The following is a 23,106-nucleotide window of genomic DNA, read 5'->3' as shown; positions in this document are numbered from 1 at the left end:
CCTCGCTGCCAGTCTGGGGAGCGCCTCTCCCAACCCGCAGCGAGACTTCTCCCTCCTGCCCCGGGGCGGGATCCTGGGTGGGGCGGCTGCGCCCACGGGACGGTCCCCGCCGCCGAGCACCGAGGCTGGGGCCGCCCCAGGGCCGCGCGGGGCCCGGCCAGACGCCGCGCGCCGCCAGGGCAGCAGCACCTGAGCCCGCTGCCCGGGCAGAGCCTCGGCGCCGGAAGCGCGGGCCGGGTGGACGGGCCCCGGGAACAGCCCGAGCCCGCGGCGGGGGAGGGGGGGAAACGAGAGCCACAAAGGGGGTGACCACGTGCCGCCGCGCGCCAGCGGGGCCGAGGACCTACGGAAACGGACCCCTTCACCCACCCGCCCACCGCCCTGGGAGCACCCGGGGTACCCCGAGCACCCAGCACCAGCTCGAAGGCAGACCCAGCCGCTAAGCTTCAACGTTCTCGCCCTAACTTTCCTCCAACTTCTCTGTAAGGAGGAACCTGCCGCCCCGCCCGCCCCCTGGCCGCCGCGATCCGCACTTGAACTCCGCGGAGCCGGCCGTCCACCTTGCGCCACCCCGAGCGCCGGCTAGGAGCGGCTGTCGGGAAGCCCCGATGACCTCTCCAGAAAGAGCGTGAAGAAGGCTTCGGCCGCCGCGTTCGGCCCAGGCGCCAGGGCGGCTCCATCGGGGAACTCGGAGCAGCAGAGCCGGGGAAGGTGGTGGAGCATGACCTTGCGGCCCCTGGGGACCTCAGCGCAGTGATGCCGACATGTAAGTCCCCCCTTTCAGCTCAGAATTCCTTCACACCTTTACCTGTGCCTCCCCCTGCCCCACCCCAAGGGCTTTGTAAGGACTTCAACCGCATTGACGGAATAAACCGGTTTGTCTTCCCTTGGCCCCTCGAGGCACTGAGGGGTGAGCTGCTGCTGCCTGCCGGAGCTGTGACAAGTGTGTGCCGCTGGCTTTTTTCCAGCGAGAGGTAAACCTCACGTTTGGGCGGCGTAAAGCATAATAAAAAGGGCAGGGCTTCAAGAATGGGGAAAAGGTTTTGGATTCAAATTAAACAAGGAATCACCCGCGCGGCTGCTCCATCCAGGGGCCTCGCCCTGCCAAGAAGCCGCTCTCCTGGATCAGCACCTGGGGGCTTGGAAGGTACTAGTATGCCGAGAAAATGTTGACTTTACACATTGCCACCCTTGACTGTAGAAGTTATTCTTGGATCTTTGGGTTATTTGAATGGTTTAAAAAAAAAAGCGCGCAGAAAAGGTTCACGGTGTACTTTGTAGATTAAAAAGTAATTAAAGAAGATGCCATTGAACGTGATAGGATCTGTGATGGGTCTTGTATAGAAGTTGAAGTGGGGGGTATAGGGCGATGAAACGCTTAGAGAAACCTAATGGGTTTTGCCTCTGGAATTGTCATCCAAGTGGTGAAGTGCCTCAGAGCGACCCTGCGGAAGGGCCACCGAGCACCCCCTAGCCTTCCAGAATGGAAAAAGGAAGGTTGTTCTCTGAAGGACCAAGCTTATTATTGTGGCCAACTCAGGAGTTACCTTTTCTTGTAATATGTAATTTTCCCTCTGGTGTTTTGTTTAATCTTGGGCAGACATTTTACTCCCTTCCACTAATATACAAGAGTTTCTAGAAATTGATATTCGCCCTCCCTCCCCCACCTTCTGGAGCCTTATTTATTTCCACTTAAATTTCCTCTTTCAGTGTAATACCCGGGAAGAGACAAGCCCCTCAGGCCTTTGTCCATTCCTTGCACCGTCTGCCTCCCTCCCTCCAGCACACATTTTCAAAATAGGAAAAAGGGTTAGTGCCCAGAAGCCTAGCACTTGGCAGCTCTGTTCCTGGTAGTGAGCAGTATAATTAGACAGAAACCACTTATTTTTATTAAACTGCATGTGAAGTAATTCCACACCTGTGAGTTTTAAAGTTCCATTTACCCAGTGGAATTAGCAAGGTATAACCTGAAAGAATTTATTTTGGGATACAGCCAACAGTCTCATATAAGACTTGTTCTCATATACAGGCGACACATTTTGAATGAATGTGAGTTTGTTTTAAACTTCAGTTTTTTCTGAAAATATAGTAAGGTTTTTAACAGCAGATATTTGTCTAGCTTCCTTTCAGCTTTCCTAGGTGATTTAAATCTTATGGGGAAAAAACTACGTTACACATGAAGAAAATATGAATACCAGGTTTTAAAATAAAAGATGTGAAACTGATCAACAAGTGATGTAAAAAATTTCTGGCTATGAAATTAAGTTATATAGTCCATTTGAATTCTATATGATTAAAACAATCTCATGTCATTATATAGTAAAAGCATGAATATTTAATCACATAAAATTATGGAGTTTAATACCCTGATTTGAGTTTCTTTATTGAACTATTTTGACAGAAAGTTTTTCCATTTCTTGCCAGATTATAACTGTTTCTTTTTTCCCTTTTGCTGTTTACAATTCATATGGAATGGTTTAAGATTATCTGATTCTTTTTAGATATTAGTATGTTAGAGTATATGGAAGTAATACCAACCTTTCCAAGGTAAAGATTCCTACTATCTTGTTGAAAAACGTTCAAAAGGGAAACATAAACTATATTATCTACCTTTTAAATTTTAATTTTGATAGATTCAAATACACAAATTATTCAAGTATATTTTCTGCCTACTCCTGTGGATAGAGTATATATTGTTACACTCAAGTTCTGGAATTACAGACTTTATAAATATACTTTGGAGTTGTAGTGACTGCATATTTTTCATACCCTAAGAAATTTAATAGATTTAGCAAGACTTGCATTAATTGGTCTCAAGCTGCATGAAGCTACTGTTCCATTTATGGCTTATATAAATTACATGACATTGTGCTTTTCCAATGTGAATGGTGAATGAGGCTATTGTCTCTTGGCTTATGGGAAATATTAGAAGCTTGTAGCTTTACTGCCCAACTAGAAGCATGTCACTCTGATTTCTGGAAATAATGATTTGAAAGAGAATCAGTTTATATATTAAAAATAAACTGATAACCACTTCCTTAAACCTAACCATTTTTCTGACTGCCCATGTCATACAAGAGTTTACATCTCTGATGGGATGATCAAAAATTTCTTGAAACTATTTAGACTTTAGACTAAATAGGAAAAGACTTTGTTCAGTGTGTGTGGCATGCTTGGGCCAAAACTACATCTTTCCACTTCATTTCTAATGGGATGACATTATTACATTACCTACATCGGATGACATTAAGAAGCACACTGAGTGACTGGGGTGATAACATTTAAAGGACATTTCAATCATAAGTAAAAATGCCAATAAAACTTGAGTGTGCTACTTAAGTGTCATCTTACTTTCCTTTATGAGCATTCCTCAGGATGAAATTATTTGGAATGCCTTAAGGAAAACTTTAATATTGCTGTATTGAAAACATTTATAGCAGATATGAACAAGGCTTAACATATTTAGTATTGAATTGGTTAAAAAATCACAAATCACTAGAAAGAAAATTATTTATAATGGAAAACTATACAAATGACTTGAATATGCCAATCTGAACAAAGGAAATCCAAATGAGACATTATTTCTTCTATCAAACTGGCAATGATTAAAGCAATAATACTCAGTAGTGATGAAAGTGTCATCAGATGAACACTGATACCCTTCAGTGTAAATGTGTATGTGTGTATTTAACTTTATTTAGAAATAGTTTTAAACCTACAGAGAAGTTGCAAAAATAACACAAAGAACAGCTGTATACTCTTTACACAGAAACACTTATTGTAAATATTTACCCCTTTCATTTTATCATTTTTCTTCTTCTCTTCTCCCCTCCGCTGTCTGTACGTACGTACACACACACACACACACACACACACACACACACACATTTTTTTACTGAACCATCTGAAAGTAACTTACATTCATCAGGGCTTCAGGGTTTACTTTTTTAATTGAAATTTTAATTGAGGTATTTGTTGATTCACATGCAGTTTTAAGAAATAATACAGAGACAGTCCACGTACCCTTTACCCAGTTTCTCCCAATGGTGACATTTTGCAAAACTAAAGTACAATATCACAACCAGGATATTGATACAATACACCTTTCTTTTTCAGATTTTCCCAGTTTTACATGTATTTGTGTGTGTGTGTGTGTGTGTGTGTGTGTGTGTGTGAGTGTATTTCTCACGATTACCTTTTAATTTCATTTATGGTAAAGCCAGTTATGTACATTATAGCTCATATAAGGGTCAAGATTTGTGCAGATTTGGAGAATAAATCTTTCCGCCTTTTTGAAGTGGGGGGGGGTGAACCCAACTTAATAAAAGAAGTTACAATGAGTAATAGAATAGCACTTCTCTTTTTATTCATTGTGTAGGCTCAGGAACATGATCTTTAACCAGAAAACGAAACAAAATTGTAAGCAGGCTTGAATACACCAAATTACCATTCTTTTTACTCTGGAAGAATTAAGGTCTTCTCTGTGCTACTCCTCATGTCCCTTTCTGAAAAGATTTGCCATAGAAATACAGTTGGTATATGGAGAATGAAGTTATTTCTGACTATCGCTGATATTAAGAGAATTAGTACCATGTTAATTTCTCCACCAATTTCAAAATTTCTTCACTAATTTCTCTTTGTGACTTTTAGGGGAGTCAGTAGGAGTAAAGAGATGGAAGACAGTAGGTTTTTTAGACTTTAATGCATTTGGATTAAATGACATCTACAAGGAGTCATATTGACATTTAAAACAATTCCTATAAAAGGGTTGAATTCTAAAGCTTTCTGACACAGGATTTAAGTATTTTGTATCTTGTAGCCTATATTCATTGAAAAGGAGAGTGAGTTTGCAATAGAGTAGTAGCTTGTTTCTCAAAAAGGACAGTTGAGTTGGAAGGCAGGTGACACAGGGGGTCTTTTTGGCTCTGACACCACTGATTATGTGATCTTGGGCAAGTAGTTTAACATCATAGTTTTTTCATCTGTGAAATGATAGGTTTTATTGCATAACTTTTAGATTCTTTTCAGGTTATAGAAATCTATGACTCTTTCTACTTAAAAAATATTCTTATTCTTTTCAATAGAACTTTGAGGCCACAACTTGAGTGACACAAAATTGTACTGTGTTTTTTGTAGTTCCTGTTTAGAACCTTAGTAACCCTGTTCAGGATTTTCCATTCTTGTGAGAAAGTTGTTTAAATCCCAGGGATGTGTCTTTGCTAATTGGTCCCCTGAGAAGACATACAATGCTTTCCTTCCTCTATTCTATTCTTAATTTATTTGTTTCTGTTCTTCAGTAAAGTGGATGAAAGGTGGTTTATGTTGGTTACAAGTTCTTGCCCTGTCCTGGGTTCCTTTTCTGTACAAAGTGATGGAGTCCTGAGAACTGGAATGCATTAAGCCCTTGGTTGTCCTTTGCAGCTCTTGTCTGACAGGATTGCAGGCAGCTTTTATAAAATAGCTTCAGGAGTGAATATGGAATTCCTAAGTGTCAGAACCTTTTATAGCAAAAAAAAGTTGCACGAGCACATGAAATAGTATTGAGTGTCGCCAAACTAATGAACATCATTCCCTGAGTATTGTTTAGAGAGCACGGGAACATAAGAGGAGGCCACTATTCACATATTGATAACGGAGGCTTGTCATGCGCCACAAAGATTAAGAAGCTAGGAGTTCTCCTGGGCTGATACTCCTTCTATTAATATCTATAAGGCTGGCAGCCAGGCTTCACTGGTTTGCCCCTTTATTCCTCTGGGCCTCAGTTTCCTCCTCGGTGAAATGAGGAGGTTAGACTTCATCTTTGGTCCTTTAGATGATAACTTCTTTGAATATATAATTGTTCTTTTGTTTCAGAAGTACACTCATTCATCCCCAGCATGAATGGGAAACACCTCATTCATCCAGCATCAATGGGAAATGGACCCATTCTTCCAAAAAAGTGAACTTTCCATGTGACAAAAATTTACAGGCTACCCTTTTTAAAGCACTCACTAAGTTCCATGCAATGTTACATCTAGTTCTTTTTGGTGGATAATATTCTATTTACAGAAGAGAAAATAGGCTCAGAGTTTAAGTACTTGACCCTGCCCCCAAAGCACACGGTAAACAGAAGCACCAGGATGTAACTACGTGCTATTCCAGAGTTCACATCCATTATTATTACGTTATTATTAATGACTCACTATAACATCTGGCTTCTTGTAAACAGTAACACTGATTTTAATTTCAAATATTTTGGATGGATGTATTTGAAAACATACCTTCCATACAAAAATCCTCTATTATTATTGTTTTTAAAAAATTTTTATTGGAGTATAGTTAATTTACAATGTTGTGCAAAAATGCTCTTTAGGACGTAGCCTTTTTCTCATGTAGAAATTCCCCTAGGAGCTGCATGATGCTGGAGCTTGTAGTTTGGTGAATATAAAAACATGTCCTGAGTATCAGATACTATTTTAAATTTCTGTAATAATGGCATACATGAATAATCCATTTCTTCTCTGTTCTAAGTGGATCCCAGAAGTAGCCACAAAGTCAATAGATTGGTTTTGGCTTATAACATTGATCCTATTATCTGTTCCTGGTTCAGTCCTTTCTTTTGGTTTTGCTGTTGACAGAATAACCACACTTATATTAGAATGCTCAGGATGGTAGTAAAAATAAAAATAGCTAATATTTATTGAGTACTTGCTGAATGTTAGGCATATTTCTTAAATGACATGATTTGATTTAATCCTCCAGCTGCTCCGTAGACTATATTCTATTGTTCCTCTTTTACAGGTGAAAACTAGAGGCACAAGGTGGTGAAGTCAATTTTCCAAGGGTTGCATAGTTCATAAGTAGCAAACCCAGGTCTGTCTGACTCTAGATCTTGTTCTCTTTGTAACTTAAGTAGTCTCTAACAGTAAAAGGCAGATTGAAAATGCAGGCTTAAGGCAAGTGCAAGAATCACTTTGATGTCTATTTTTGCTTATTCAAGTATTTCTCTTACAACTTTCTGGTTTTCTATTTAGTATTATACATTTTATTCCAGATAAGCAACCTTCAGGAAAAAAGTTACTACTGTGGCCCTAAAGTATCTTATTAGTTGCTCCTCTTTTTAGAAATAAAATGACTCTCGATTACCACTTACAATCAAAGTAACTCTCTTTGGGGATTTTAAGATCTGGAGGTTTCTTACTGCTACTCACCTGTTCTTCCTGCCTCATGACTCTTCTGCTCACCAGTTCATCTTTTTGTGACTGACTTTTGCAGCTGCTGCCCCCTTCAGTGGTTTGCCTTTTTTGATAGGGCTGAGTCAATGAAAAGTATCACACCACTGTCTGAAGCCAAGATAATATGTATGTCCCCATCTAAATCATTAAGTATAATTGTGAGTTTAAAGATGACACTGTTGGACTTCCCTGGTGGCACAGTGGTTAAGAATCTGCCTGCCAATGCAGGGGCCATGGGTTCGATCCCTGGTCCAGGAAGATCCCACATGCCTCTGAGCAACTAAGCTCGTGCACCACAACTACTGAGCCTGCGAGGCACAACTACTGAGCCCACGTGCCACAACAACTGAAGCCCGTGCGCCTAGGGCTGGTGCTCTGCAACAACAGAAGCCACAGCAATGGGAAGTCCACGCACCACAACGAAGAGTAGCCCCCCTCACTGCAACTAGAGAAAGCCTGCGTGCAGCAACAAAGACCCAACACAGCCAAAAATAAATAAATAAAAATTTAAAAATGTTTTTAAAAAAATGAGACTCTTGTACGGAGACTTATTTGAGAGTTTTCAAAGCAGCACCTCTCCATCTAATGTCATTTATTAGTTTCTATAATACTTGGTGTTTACTAGCCATTTAAAAACTTTGATAGCTATTATATATAAAGAAATTAATCTTTTTAGAATGTTAGTGCTTCTGTACTTAATTTTAGGGGAAGGAAGAAAGTTTGGGCATTTTAATTTAAATATTTCCATTTGTGAAGCAGCAGATGTTATAAAATGAAAACGTTTCCCTAGAGCCTAAATTTCTGGGAGATTATAGAAGAGGTTGATAAAAACATCCTCTTGCTACTCAGATGGGCATGTGACTGGTGATGCTGAAGGTTGATGCCGAAATAGTTTTTTTTTTTTATAAGTGATTTTTATCTTGTATTATCTGAATACTTCCCCATCTTCATGAAGAAATCGTCTATTATATATTCATTGATAAGGAAGGTGCCACCAAGTGACAAATAAAATGCATGGATTTTTCTCTTTTGCCTAATTAGCTTAAAGGGGATGCTTAGTTTATCATCTTCAAAGTTTCTTTTTTTTATTTGGAAGCAAGGCTGAATCTGAAGGTTCCTATTTTCCAGTACCTGCTGGAAACCTACAGATTTTATTAACCGAATGCCTTACTGAATCTAAGTGTCCTGACTGTTGCTTTTTTCCATGACAGGATGTTTCACTCAGGCCGAATGTGGAGCTGTCATTCGAAATGGAAGCCAAGTTCTCTTTTGTTCTTATTTGCTTTATATATTGTGTATGTTCCTCCCTCAGGTAAGTAAGACTCTTTTTCTTTCAAACTCAGAATTTAATAATGATTACATTGCCTTCAGTGTAAGTGTGCCTCTTATTTGTTGATGTTTTCTGTCTTTACAGGCTTTTTCTGTCCATGGCCTCTCATTCCTCTTTAATTATGTGTGAATTCTATTACTTTGATCATTGTTTTATTTTCTAATGAGTGTATTTCTTTAATCTTAGCTACATTTCTTTTAGTTTTATTTATCTCGCCCATATTGAATGATGAGATAGCTACATATCTGACATTAAAAATGTGCTAGCTGTTTCTTCTACGGTTGAATAAATATACAGTACTTAATTCTCTCTCTTTTCAAGTTTTCATTCAGTTCTTTATGAAAAGTAAAGTATAGGCTTTGCTATTTTTATTTATTGCCAAGTATCAGACAGGAATTTGAAATTAAGTTTTTAGATCATGAAGGTTATTTAGTTGACTTAAAATGCTGTGACAAAGTTAATTTTAATTACAGTACATTTGGAATGAAAATATTTAATTTTTAAAAAGAGTACAATTTTTTTCTCAACTTTGAAATAAGACCTTTTTAGCTGTTATTGAAAGCCAGATTTTTCTATAAACAGCTAATTATATGAATGAGCCAATAAGAACTTGAGGAATGTGAGTGATCTTTAAAAGTTACCTGGTTTTGTCACTTGAGCAAACTGCATTTTTCTTAAGCCCATTTTGTTTTACACTTTTTATTTTTTTTACTGTTGCCTTTATTCAGTTTATTATATTTTCCTTTAGAATGAAGTCATTACTCCTGAAGCCTTATGTATTGATTACTTGGGATTTACTCAAGATTTTATACATTCCACGTTTATAACATACCTGTATGTTATTATAAATAATACATTTAACAAATCTGGAAATAGATTATCTGCTAAAATTGCTAATTCATGGATCAAGATATTTAACTAGTGTTTAATATACAAATACTTTTTTTCCAAGCCATCAGGTAGTTTCAGCTACTTACTTGGGAAATCCCTGGTACTTGTTTACTGGCTTCAAAACAAAATTGATCTTTGAGTGGTTTTTTTGGTGTATTTGTTTCAATTTCCTTATAAAGTCTATCTTTCTGTTACTTTCATTGCCAGAAAGAGGAAGCACACTTGTAAAGAGATCTGAAAATTATATATACATTAGATTTTTATCATGTACAGTGTTGAATTATTTCTTAACTTTCAAAAGTGACCCTCCAGGAGCCAATTACATGATGTAAGATAAATTATGAGATTAAAATTCATTTTTGTTAGGTCATAGCATTTGTAAATTTTCAAGGCTTCTTCAAACCTTAAATTGGGACTTTTTATTTTAGATGTCCACATTTTATTTGGTATATGCACCTTCATTATTTTAATCATTTGAATAAATGAAACACATGTTTTTAGACTAAGTAAATGGGGTCAACTGGGCTGAGACTAGGATGGGGCAAGGGAAGCACCTGGGATGTAAAATTTAAGGAGGTGCTCATTCGCAAGGGCATGGGAATCAAAGTACTTAAATGTGTTTTTAAGTTACTGTCTGACACAAGAAATCTTTTAAAAAATTTCTTTTATTACCCCACATGTTGTGTGCATCACCTAAGGCTTTGTGACAGATAGTTACCTGTGTTTTCTCATGAAGCCAGAATGTTTTGTGTCTATATATCTTAAATATGACTCACTTAAAATGCCACCACCTCCCACATGAATATTTGAACTCACAGAAATACATTAGGGGCTATTATTGGCATTTTAATATCAAAATTGTGCCTTATAAGTAACTCGGTGTAGGGTTTGTTAAAATAATGCATATTGAAACTTTAGCTATATCTAATTTTCAGAGTCCTATCTTTCAATCATGGTGAAATACCACTATATTTTTGAAGAACATCTGGTACTTAACTGTGATTTATGTCTCTGTATAGGCAATCTTTGACTTTTTTCACTTCTCTGGATGACCCCTAGGTGATCTCATCGAATCCAGTGGCTTTCAGTGGCATCTTGACGCCAGTGTCTCCTCAGTCTTTATCTTTGTACCCGGCCCCTTCTTGGACCCAGAGTCATTTCTTGGGTTGCTTATTCTCATACACTTGGATATATAATAGTCCTCAGACTTCACATGTGTGAACAGGGTTCTTTTTTCTTTATATTAACTTTTTAAAAACATTTATTTATTATTGGCTGCGTTGGGTCTTCGTGGCTGCATGCAAGATTTCTCTAGTTGCGGTGCGCGGGCTACTCATTGCAGTGGCTTCCCTTTGTTGCGGAGCACCTGCTCTAGGCTCACAGGCTTCAGTAGCTGTGACTCGCAGGCTCCAGAGCGCAGCCTCAATAGTTGTGGCGCACAGGATTAGTTGCTCTGTGGCATGCGGGATCTTCCCGGACCAGGGCTTGAACCCATTTCCCCTGTGTTGGCAGGTGGATTCTTAATCACTGTGCCACCAGGGAAGCCCTGAACAAGATTCTTGATCCCTACCTCCGATCCTCAAATCTGCTTCACTCTCATGCATTACAGTGCATCCTACTATCCTGCTAGTCTCTCCTACAGTCACTGTGTTTCAGATACATGTCCTTTCTATTCCTTAACCATGCTTTCTTAGTACCCTCTTCTCCCTAATCCACATGCGCCTGGTTCTTTTTTGATACTCAGGTCTTAATTATTACCATCTCAGATAAGTCTGCCTATCCCCCAATTCAAAGGAGTCCCCTTATCACTCTCATTTCACCCTTTAGGGATAATCTATTGATTTTGGTTACTCTCTTGGTTGTTGATATTTTGTTAATTTGACTGTGTAGCTGGGTTAGAGGGTTGGCAAAACCTCTTGATTGTTAAGCTTGACACTTAGTTCAGATGAGTAAAAATTAGGATCCTGTAGTTTAATTCTGATAATATCCACAATTTAACTCATAAAATAGAACTGCAATGTTAAATCTTCTAGGTAAGTTAACATTTGTAGTTTCATGGACATTTACAAAGCAAATAGTATACAACGTTTATGCCCTTTAGAATTTTAAAAAGTAGTATAGAAACAGAATACCTTGTCTCTTGATAGGTGATGAATATAACTTTTTTTTTTTTGCGTTACGCGGGCCTCACTGTTGTGGCCTCTCCCGTTGCGGAGCACAGGCTCCGGACGCACAGGCTCAGCGGCCATGGCTCACGGGCCCAGCCGCTCCGCAGCATGTGGGATCTTCCTGGACTGGGGCACGAACCCGTGTCCCCTGCATTGGCAGGCGGACTCTCAACCACTGCGCCACCAGGGAAGCCCTGGATATAACTTTTAATAAGAACTACAGCAAAATAACATTTGAATGTTTAAACCGGTCCCACAGAAGTACAAATTACAAAATACGATTGTTTTTTACCCACTAGCTTGACAGTATTTAGAAAGGTTGATAGCATCCAGTATTATTAAAGTTTAGGTAAAGAAGACACACTAACACTGTTGGCTCTGTCTTTTGGGAGAGTAATTGGGCAATATTTTTTTAGAGTAAGAATGTGTATTTTCTTTAACATATCACTCCCACATGTACGCATCTATCCTATAGAAATAAAACCCATAAATATATAGAGAAATATGTACCCATATGTTAACTGTAGCATTGTTATAGCAAACAATTGGTAAAGACTCTGATTGTTCATCAACAAGGGAATGGTTGTGTAAATTATTTTATATTCATACCATGCAATACTGTGTAGCCATTCAAAACTATGTATATTGGCTTGGAAAGATAATAAAGTTAAGTTAAAAAGCAAATTACAGAACAATATAAGATTATCCTAGATTTGTAATAAGTTGTACTACAAAACTGGGATTATTATGTGTGTATACTTTTGTGTAAGACTGTATAAACATTAATAAAACATGGAATGATACACATCAGGTTTTAAAATGGGTTATCACAGGGGCGTAAAGTGGATTATCTCAGGGTGGGAGTGAGAAGGGGGAAGGTGATGGAACTTAATACAACTCTGAATGATTTGCCTTGTTACAATGAACATGTATTACTGTAGGAATTTGGGAAAACAAAAAAATCCTAATAAGATTCCTTGGTATTAAAAAAAGAAGCCCCATTAAAAAAACTGCCAGAGGGCTTCCCTGGTGGCGCAGTGGTTGAGAGTCCGCCTGCTGATGCAGGGGACATAGGTTCGTGCCCCGGTCCAGGAAGATCCCACATGCCGCGGAGCGGCTGGGCCCGTGAGCCATGGCCGCTGAGCCTGTGCGTCCGGAGCCTGTGCTCCGCAACGGGAGGGGCCCCAACAGTGAGAGGCCCGTGTACCGCAAAAATAAATAAATAAATAAATAAAAATAAAAAAACTGCCAGAGAGACTGTTGACATGTATGAATATTATACTTTTATAAGTATGGTTATAATGCTAGTCATGTAACTGTTACTCCGACTCTTCCTTCACTTGATATGAATCTCTAAAAGTTGTTTCAAGTAAGAACCTCTTTTTATGTAATGTGACACACTATGATCTGAAGATGAATGATGATATCTCAAGCAGACAGAAGGTTGTGGCTTCAAACAAAGTGGGAAACAGACAGCCAAGAGCCAACGGATTCCTTAGCAACCAGGAGCCTGTTTCCACACAGATAGCCTTAGTCACGAGCACTGAGGGAGGAGCCTCCCTTCTCTTCCGAAAATTGATGACATCAGCAGATTATTTCAAAGCTCAATGTTATTCTGATAGTTATGATACATCAACAGCTAAAAGGGGAAATGTTTCTGAAAGTACAATCTGGCCTGAATTGTGTGCTTTCTAACCCATAGGATAGCACGGTTCTGGAAGGCAGATGATTGGACTAATCTTGTGCTTTTTTTGGTTTGTGTGTTAATTTTACTCATGATCATCAATTACATTACAGTTTGTATTGGAGTGTTAGACATCTTTTATACATATTTTTATATGCAATCAAATGACTTTCGAATGCATAGAAAAATAATCCCTTTATAAATCTGCCAGGTTTTTCTTCTAGCCGTTTTAACATTAATATGTCATTAATTACTAAATAAGTATATTTGAAAGGTCAAAAATAAGGCTCTAGTTGTGCAAACTATTCTTATTAAGTGAAGAAAGAGCCAGAGTAATGCTTAAGTGACTAACAGAAAACTATAATATATGACAATAAATATTTGTGGGGGTTTTTTCCAGTTAGGGTCAAAGTGCTCCAAATTACTGTCTGAAGCTTTCAGCTAAAAGGCTGTTTTCCCATTCTACACTTCAGATTAGAGGAGCCAATGTGATTGAATAAGCAAACCTTAGAAAGTTGTATACAGAAGTTTCTTTGATGCGTCTTCCCTGTAGATAATTGCCTGCCTTCATATACCTTTAAGATGATCTGATTTTGATGTAGGTAAATATGAAATCCTACATTGGGGTCATAAAGTCAATTACGTAAATGTGGAATGAGGGTGACTCATCTTGTCACCACACTATCTCAAGTGACTAAGCAGTGTGATGAGGCCTCCAGTGAAACTGACACCATGTAGGAATTAAGCATGAGGAAGAGTGAGGTGTTAGCAAAGAGTCTTCCCCTTTGCTGGTCAGATCACGCTCGCCTCCAGGCATGGTTGTTATCCTTTAGAGAGAGTTCATAAACAGAGTACCTAGACCAGGCAGATGAGCCTGGTGATGAGTCTCGAGCAGTCTGAGGAATGTTTCAGAGCATCTCTGTCTCCACTGTTACGTGAAGCCTTTGTGGGGCTGGGTTGCAGCGGTGGACCCATGCCCTTTGAGTCAGCCACCACATTGTTGCTTTGGTGTAACAATTTGGTTTCTTTTGAAAGATAAAAATCTTGCTGAATTAAAAAAATCGATTTAAATGGCACATTTACTTTGGAATAGTGATGTCAGTAAGAATGCGATAGTGGTCTTTAGATGTTTGAAAAGTGGTCATTTGGAAGTGAAAACAGACGTAGTCTAAGTATTTTTGGGTTGATGCTCCAAATGACTCAGTAACTGGTTGCCAAAAGATAGAGCCAGCTGACCTTCGAAATCGCCATCACTGGTGATGAAGAAGGTATGAAGAAGGAGTCTTCATTTTGAAGAGGAATTTGTACTAAAAACCATGAAGGCCTCCTCAGCCTACAGTTTAATCATAGAGTGAGTGTGTGTGTGTTATAGAACTTTTGTGTTTTTTTTTTTTTGATCCCTCACACCCTCCTTTGGTAACTGTAAGGTTGTTTTCCATGTCTGCAAGGCTGTCTCTGTTTTGTAAGTAAGTTCATTAGTACTGTTTTTTCAGATCCCACATATAAGTGATATCATATGATATTTGCCTTTGTCTGATTTACTTCACTTAGTACGATAAAGAGCCTGTTTTCTTGATGTACACATTCTCTTAATAGTTACCTCAAAAGTTTCTTCTGTGTGTATTTCCTTTCAATTTTAGCAGGTAAGCTCTATACTCAATTAGAGATTGGGAAGGTAACTTTCTTAGAAAAGATAAACCTGGGGAACTCTAGACTTTGGCAGGTACAAAATTTTCTGCCACTTTCAAATTAATAATTCTTTATGGAGTTTTCCTTTTATTTTCAGCAAGTAGAATATGTGCTTTTTGGCACCATTCTTCCTAAGATTTCAGTGTCATAGTGTTTAGTAAATTAAAAATGTGGAAAAGAACAAAATGGAAAAGAACCAAGGAGAGAGGAAAAAAAACTTATTCCAGATTTAATGAGTAAATATGATTTATAAGGTGGGGCAGCAGGGTAGGAAAGTAAGGAGGGTAGATGACAAAATATATTAATCTGACAATGAGCACGAAGTCACAATATTGTAAACATCTTTTCCCCTTCACTGAACAAAGATGATTAAACACCTGAAAAAAAAAAAAATGTGGTCATTTGCCAGCACATGGGTGGTGGCTATCACCAGTTCAGATGAACCTATTTAACCATTACCAAAAAAAAAACCTCTCAGTGAAGAATAAAGTAATCCAGTGGGAACTGTGTTACTACTGTATTTCTATGGTTAAGACTAATTATCTTGATTTTTTTTCAAAAATTGTTAAAACTATTTATAGCCAATTAATCTTTTTAGATGAGAGCTCCTTTGTCAGGAAAATAGTTTGGATTATTTGATGTTAAAATATCTTGGTTTACAGTTATTCCTAAACCAGGCTCATCTTAAACTTGTGGTTTAAAAATCATACACTTTTATAAAAAATTACAGAATTTTCTCTAATAAATCAACTATTATGAGTCAAAAAAGATGCCTCTGCTAATACATTCTGCTCCCAGCTTGGTGCTGCTAGTTTAGATAACAGGAAGAGAGAAACTGTTGGCAGTAGAGCCAGGTGATGGATTGTGTCAACCCCCTTGAAAATCAAAAATTTTTTCATCTCTTTAATTATAAAATTACACTAATCACTATTATTGGACTATGCAAAGCTATAATAATGAGTTAATGCTTATGATTTTTACAAATACGTAAACAAAATGGTATTTTTAGAAGATTCTTTACCTGGTTGAAACTTAAAGAGTACTGTTAAAGTAAAATACAGATCTGAAAAAAAGAAAATACTCTTAATGGGAATACAGTATTAATCACTGCTTTTAAACACATCCACAGTTTCTTCCTTCCTTTTTTTTTTTTTTTGCCTTAAATATATGCACAGAAATATGGCATTATATACAGCTAATACTGGCCTCAATTGAGTATAAGTAACAGTTTTACTGGGTTACTGACTTTAATGAAGAGAATCTTAAGACAGAAAATGAGGGTTTTCAAGTCATAGTGATTTGATTGTCTTCAGTACTGATGCTACAGGGGGTGAGGAAAGCTAGAAAGCTAGACTTATAGAGATATTTTGCCTCCATATTGGGTTTTTTAGAGAGAATGAACTCCTAAGTATATACACTAAGGCATCATGGAATATGGTCCCCACTTCTTCCTGAATTCTCCTAATCGGTGTCTCCTGGCTGGGTCATCAGAGGTGAAAATTAGGTTTTTACTTGGACTGCTAATCTCATCTCTCTTTAGAATGGTAATCTGAAAATCTGTTACTTGTAGTAAGTTCATGACCAAAAAATTTCTGTAACAATACTGATGAAGTAAAAATATATCAATAAACAATAAGCTCTGTGATTCTCTCAGAGCCTTTGCTAACTTGACATAGGACTTTCCTTCCAGTTCAGTAAGCCCTGATACTTTCATTGGTGTTTGTTTAGGACTCTCATTACTTCTCATCATCTGACTTGCTTACCTGTCTCTCACACACACATATTAGAGAGGTCTGACTTTTTCAGTAACTGTTTCAGAGGAAAGTTCTCTCTGAATTTGCAACAATTACTTTTTAAAAAGAATTGACATGTAACTTTATACTATGCGACTGTTTCTTATATTTAAGGTCCTGTCGGTTTACAGACATGATGCTGTGATTGTAATGCCACAGAAGAGGTTTTCAGTAACTGTGTAGTGAATGAATCAAATTGCTTTCCAAGCTGCCCTTTTGTGACTTTGGATTTTCCTTACCAAAGTGAGTCTAGCAGATCTAACTGTTAGGTATTCTTAATCAGAACCTTTTCCCTCCCCCAATATTATTAAAGTAAATCAAACATTTGTGACAGCATTATAATACTTAATGGAGTTGCAGAGAACATAGTTAGCATGCTACTTTTAAGTGCATTTAAAAGCTGAGGGCTATGTCACAATAATACCATAATATTTGAGCGTTTCACATGTGTGTGTGTATCAGACTCTTTTCAAAGTCCTGGCTATGCAGAGCTAAATCATGATCCTTAAACTCAAGAAGTTTTAGTGTTGATAAGGAGACTGACATGAGACAAATAGGAAGCACTGTGATATGTGGTCTAATAGAATTGTGACTGTGATATCAAGGGATAACAGAAGAGATCTCAGAAAAGTTTGCACAGAAGAGATAATGTTAAAACTGCATCTTCTACCAGGGGTGATGAAAAAATACTTACAAAATCACATGGCTTTGTCATTGACCATTTGAAGAGCTTTCCCTGTAATCAGATTGGATGGCTGGCTGTAAAAACTGATTGCAAGCCAAAGCAATCTTGAGAAAGAAAAACGGAGCTGGAGGAATCCCTGACTTCAGACTATACTACAAAGTTACAGTAATCAAGACAGTATGGTACTGGCACAAAAACAGAAATATCGATCAATGGAACAGGATAGAAAGCCCAGAGATAAACCCACACATGTATGGTCACCTTATTTTTGATAAAGGAAGCAAGAATATACAATGGAGAAAACACAGCTTCTTCAATAAGTTGTGCTGGGAAAACTGGAAAGCTACATATAAAATAATGAAATTAGAACACACCCTAACACCATACACAAAAATAAACTCAAAATGGATTAAAGACCTAAATGTAAGGCCAGACACTGTAAAACTCTTAGAGAAAAACATAAGCGGAACACTCTATGACATAAATCACAGCAAGATCCTTTTTGACCCACCTCCTAGAGAAATGGAAATAAAAACAAAAATAAACAGATGGGACCTAATGAAACTTGAAAGCTTTTGCACAGCAAAGGAAACCCTAAACAAGATGAAAAGACAACCCACAGAATGGGAGAAAATATTTGCAAACATAGCAACTGACAAAGGATATTTTAATCTCCAAAATATATAAGCGGCTCAATATCAAAAAAACAAACAACCCAATCCAAAAATGAGCAGAAAATCTAAATAGACATTTCTCCAAAGAAGATATACAGATTGCCAACAAACACATGAAAGGATGCTCAACATCACTAATCATTAGAGAAATGCAAGTCAAAACTACAATGAGGCATCACTTCACACCAGTCGGAATGGCCATCACCAAAAAGTCTACAAACAATAAATGCTGGAGAGGGTGTGGAGAAAAGGGAACCCTCTTGCACTGTTGGGAGGAATGTAAATTGGTACAGCCACTATAGAGAACAGTATGGAGGTTCCTTAAAAAATTAAAAATAGAACTACCATATGACCCAGCAATTCCACTAGTGGGCATATACCCTAAGAAAACCATAATTCAAAAAGAGTCATGTACCACAATGTTCTTTGCAGCTCTATTTACAATAACCAGGACATGGAAGCAACCTAAGTGCCCATCGACAGATGAATGGATAAAGAATATTTGGCACATATATACAATGGAATATTACTCAGCCATAAAAAGAAATGAAATTGAGTTATTTGTAGTGAGATGGATGGTCCCAGAGTCTTCATACAGAGTGAAGTAAGTCAGAAAGAGAAAAACAAATACCATATGCTGACACATATATATGGAATCTAAAAAAAATGGTTCTGAAGAACCTAGCGGCAGGACAGGAATAAAGACTTAGACATAGAGAATGGACTTGAGGACACGGGGGGGGGGAAGGGTAAGCTGGGACAAAGTGAGAGAATGGCATGGACATATATACACTACCATATGTAAAACAGATAGCCAGTGGGAAGCAGCCGCATAGCACAGGGAGATCAGCTTGGTGCTTTGCAACCACCTAGAGGTGTGGGATAGAGAGGGTGGGAGGGAGGCGCAAGAGGGAGGGGATATGGGGATATATGTATATGTATAGCGGATTCACTTTGTTATACAGCAGCAGCTAACACACCATTCTAAAGCTATTATACTCCAGTAAAGATATTAAAAAAAAAAACAAACAAACTGATTGCAGTTGTGGGATTGGTTCGTCCCCACTGAATTTCATCTGATCTTGACCAAAAACAAAAAGATGGAAAGTGAGCATGGAAATGGAGAAGGGTGAGGTACGCAGAGAAAGGGAAAGGACAAACCTAGGAATTCACTGAAACTGATTTTGTGGAAGGATCCATACTTCCTGTGCCTAGAATAAAGGGTCTCTGCAGAAGAGAATAAGGAATGAACGTAGACACTTAAGCAGGAGGCCTGACTGTGGAGGATGTCAATGGAGGGACTGTGCTGTCAGAGCTGAATGAGGAATTCTAGCTCAGTAGGGGAGATAGACATGTCATTACCCACTATAGCTCAGTGAGACACGTGCAACCAAAAATGTACACTGAAGGGAACAGAGGGTAAGAACTCCCTAGGATTATAGTTAGGTAACTCAGTGTCAGACCTGTCTTTTCTTTACTGAGTCTGTGGTTTATGCTTTTTCTCTATCAGGTACCATTTTACTTCAGGAAAGCAAGTCTTACTTTCCTCCTTGGTGAACAGCGTTCATGTATATATCGAAAACCTGGAGATATTAATAGAATCTTAGACACACTTGCTGCCTTCTCTTTCTTGCTCAAACTCACATTTAGCTGTGACCAAGAGTTGCTGAGTCTAGATTAGAAATGCCTTTTTTATCTTTATAACGACTGTCTCTGAGGCTCTCATCTCCACCAGGTGTGTCCAATGTTTCTGTTAAACCACTGTTGGAATCATGCCACTGCCCTGTTTAAGTTCCCCTGAAGATTCTCATTGCCTACAGGATACAGTCCACAGTCCTTAATTTATGTAATTTTTTTATGTCACAGCTCCCTAGCTCTGTAATGCCCTATCAAGTGCCTGCCGGACAGTAGCATCTCAATTAAATATTGAATGAGTACAGAAATTGAAGAATTTATATATTTTTGCTAAGCAAAATGAGGATTTAGTCATAGGTATTCAGTTATTTAAAAGAAAAAATTTGTGCTTGGCCTAGGTACTACGTTGAGGTTTAGAAATTAATGGTTCAACCCTTCCATCTTTGTGGAAGACCAGCTATTTGAGAGAGGAAGTTTCATAAAATAGTTATTTGTGCCTCTAAATGAGTAAAAATAACTAGAGTATTTATTCTCACTTGCTCCAAGGGCTAAGCTTCTCATGGAAATACATTTTTTTAGTGCCAAACTGATCTCATCACTATTAAAATGTACACTCTTTAAAAAAAAATCAATTTTTGTTGAAAATAGTAAAAGTTATTATTTTCTTTAAATTCTTTAAGCTGTTCCCCCCTTGCCCTGTGGCTGTCTTTTCCATAGTTATCCCCATCATCACCTGTAACTTTAGCTTCTTATCTTGGGTTAAACCTTCCCTGCTTAGCCCATAAACATGTCCAAGTCTTTTCTTTATAAAGCAAACAAATTTTTCCCACATCCCCTCCACACTTGTGTTCTATTCAGTTTTCATTTTCATTTGTCATTCCTTTCATTTCCTAAAGTCTTCAAAGACTAGTCTACACTTGGATTTATTACTTCCTCACCCCTAAAAATAGATCATTCTGTTTTGAAGATGCCTTGACAGGTTATCAATTTGTGTGTGTATGTAAACAATTATGTTATGGTTCTCTAAAGATCTCCTAAGTTAGTCTGAACTTCCCCAAAGGTTTATTTATTTAAAAAAATTCTTTTTAAGTAGGTGGACCATATTCACTGCAGTAACGTTTTGTTATTAAGAGGACAAGAAAACACTTTCTTCATAGAAGTCTGTTTTAGGTTGAAATTGTGTCACAAAATGAGATGACTTATATTCAACTTTTAGAATAGACCTCTTTGCATGTTTTTCATATTCTTTAAATTGTTCCTTTAGGTGCCTCTGACTTCCTAGAAGCTTATGTTACCTCTTTTTTTGTTGCTCATTTAAATCAGATTTACATCCTGATTTGCCAGTTAGTTCTGTTTCCCATTCCTATTTCTTCCTTTTTGAGTACTTTTCATATCTTAAAATTTTCTATATGCCAGTTATTAGGATACTTATTTCAGAATGGTTGGTTCAAGTGAAGCTGAAAGACTGTCGTTTTTCTTCGTCTGCTGTGTGTGCCTGGCTTTGCTTTACAACAACATTTATCTTTGTTATAGTTATATTTAAAAACACCTTGAGTTGGGAACTAATTTACATTTAAAACTCCCATTTGTTTGAAGCAGAAGTACATAGGTATAAAAATGTAGTGCTGTAAGTCAGAACTTACCATTGTTTTGGTTAGAAAAGCAGTTCATTAGGCTTTGTGTGTTAGAAGTCTTTTAGCTCTTAGGGAAGAATATAAAAACTAAACCAGTTTTGTTATTCATCTGGAAGCTAAAAAATCAGATTTGAAGTCTAATCATCAAATTGAACTTGTATAATTTTGTTTTTCCCTGTTATTAAAGGAGAACTTTTAATTTTTTTCAAAAGTAAGATCATAGTACCTTCTGAGTATTTTAAATTTTAATAATCCTAGTCATAAATAAAATCTATTGTGGGCTATTTCAGGTTAAAAATACAAGTGAATCCTGTATTGCTTAAGAGAAAATGTGCCTTTGAAAAGCATATTTTAAAAAATATAAACCTATGTTGGATTTTATTTAAACTTGAACTGTACATACTATGGTGTCAATGTATTTTTTGATGCGTTTAAACTAATTACGAGAATGAAAAGGTTGGTTCGATGTCAATAACACTGCTAAGTTGACTGAGTAACTTGATCCATCAGTAACGTGAGCTAAATGCTGACTCTGAAATAAAATTTTGCCAAGATGTTCTTTTATAGTCAGAAATACCTTGTCAGTGTGTGTACTGGAGCTTTATTCCTCATGGACTGTAGGTAGGAGGAGACAAGTTATTACATGTAGTGAAATTTGTGTGCCTGATTTTTTAGATTCTGTTTCTGGCAAAATCAGGCAGAGGGTGGTTGGAAGTGGTTACATTGGATGACTGAGTTCCAAGGAGCAACTGACTGGAAGGGGACACTGCAAGATATGCTGGATTGATGGAAATCTTCCAAATTTTGGTTGGATTGTAGTTACAGAGGGGTATACGACCATCAAAACGGATTGAACAGCACACTTAAAATCTATGCATTTTAATGGGTCACTTATACCTCCAAAAAATAAAATCTCAGCTAATTGGAAAAAATACTCATAAGAGTTCTAAGAGGACACAATAAATAGAATTCTAATGCCTCCAGAACTATCAGGATTTTACTAGCTATGTCAAGAATTAAATAATAGCTTTCTACAATACAACTTCTTTGTTGATATGCTGGCTTTTGTTTGGCTAACAGGAAAGGCATATTTAGTTTTACTATTTATGAATTAGTTAGGCTTATTTACATATTTTCAGTAGTTAAGAATACTCGTGTGTGTGTGTGTGTGTGTGTGTGTGTGTGTGAAGACATTTCTGTGAACGATATAAACTTCACCTAGCTCAAGTGTAAGCTTCGATGTCATGCCTCTTTAGCCTCTACATACATTCAAAAGTTCAACTTATATACTGTACCTTTACCTGGAAGCTCTTTTCCTTGAGAGCTTCTTTCCTCCATTTAATAAAAGTGCATGCAGTGCTTCCCTGGTGGCGCAGTGGTTGAGAGTCCGCCTGCCGATGCAGGGGACACGGGTTCGTGCCCCGGTCCGGGAAGATCCCACATGCCGTGGAGCGGCTGGGTCCGTGAGCCATGGCCGCTGAGCCTGCGCTCTGTGCTCCGCAACGGGAGAGGCCACAACAGTGAGAGGCCCGCGTACCACAAAAAAAAAAAGTGCATGCAATGATCAGGATATAATTTTTTTCTATTAGTTATATTTTTCATGTATAAGATTTTGCTTCCTCACTAAGACCTTAAGGAAGACTTATTGATATTGTTGGCTTGCTTCATAACATGAAAGATAAAAAAGGGTGCTTCAGGAACACTTACTC

At 37.9% G+C, this 23,106-nt stretch overlaps 1 protein-coding gene across 6 annotated transcripts in view; it reads left to right on the top strand.

Moving 5' to 3' along the window:
* Positions 1 to 243: 243 nt before the first annotated feature.
* Positions 244 to 23,106, top strand: part of ADGRG6 (adhesion G protein-coupled receptor G6) — a 136,962-nt gene continuing 114,099 nt past the window's right edge. The window contains exons 1-2 of one of the 6 annotated variants that reach the window (XM_067701919.1): positions 244 to 766; positions 8,426 to 8,526. In XM_067701919.1, coding sequence (XP_067558020.1) covers positions 765 to 766; positions 8,426 to 8,526 — 103 coding nt within the window. In that variant the 5' untranslated portion in view covers positions 244 to 764. Of the gene's footprint in view, positions 767 to 916; positions 1,148 to 8,425; positions 8,527 to 23,106 lie in introns of those variants that run through there. The other 5 variants (XM_067701914.1, XM_067701916.1, XM_067701917.1 and 2 more) reach the window with 5 other exon arrangements.

The sequence above is a fragment of the Pseudorca crassidens genome, chromosome 13, assembly GCF_039906515.1.
Source record: "Pseudorca crassidens isolate mPseCra1 chromosome 13, mPseCra1.hap1, whole genome shotgun sequence".
Taxonomy (NCBI): domain Eukaryota; kingdom Metazoa; phylum Chordata; class Mammalia; order Artiodactyla; family Delphinidae; genus Pseudorca; species Pseudorca crassidens.
This window is presented reverse-complemented; position numbering and strand designations above follow the sequence as displayed.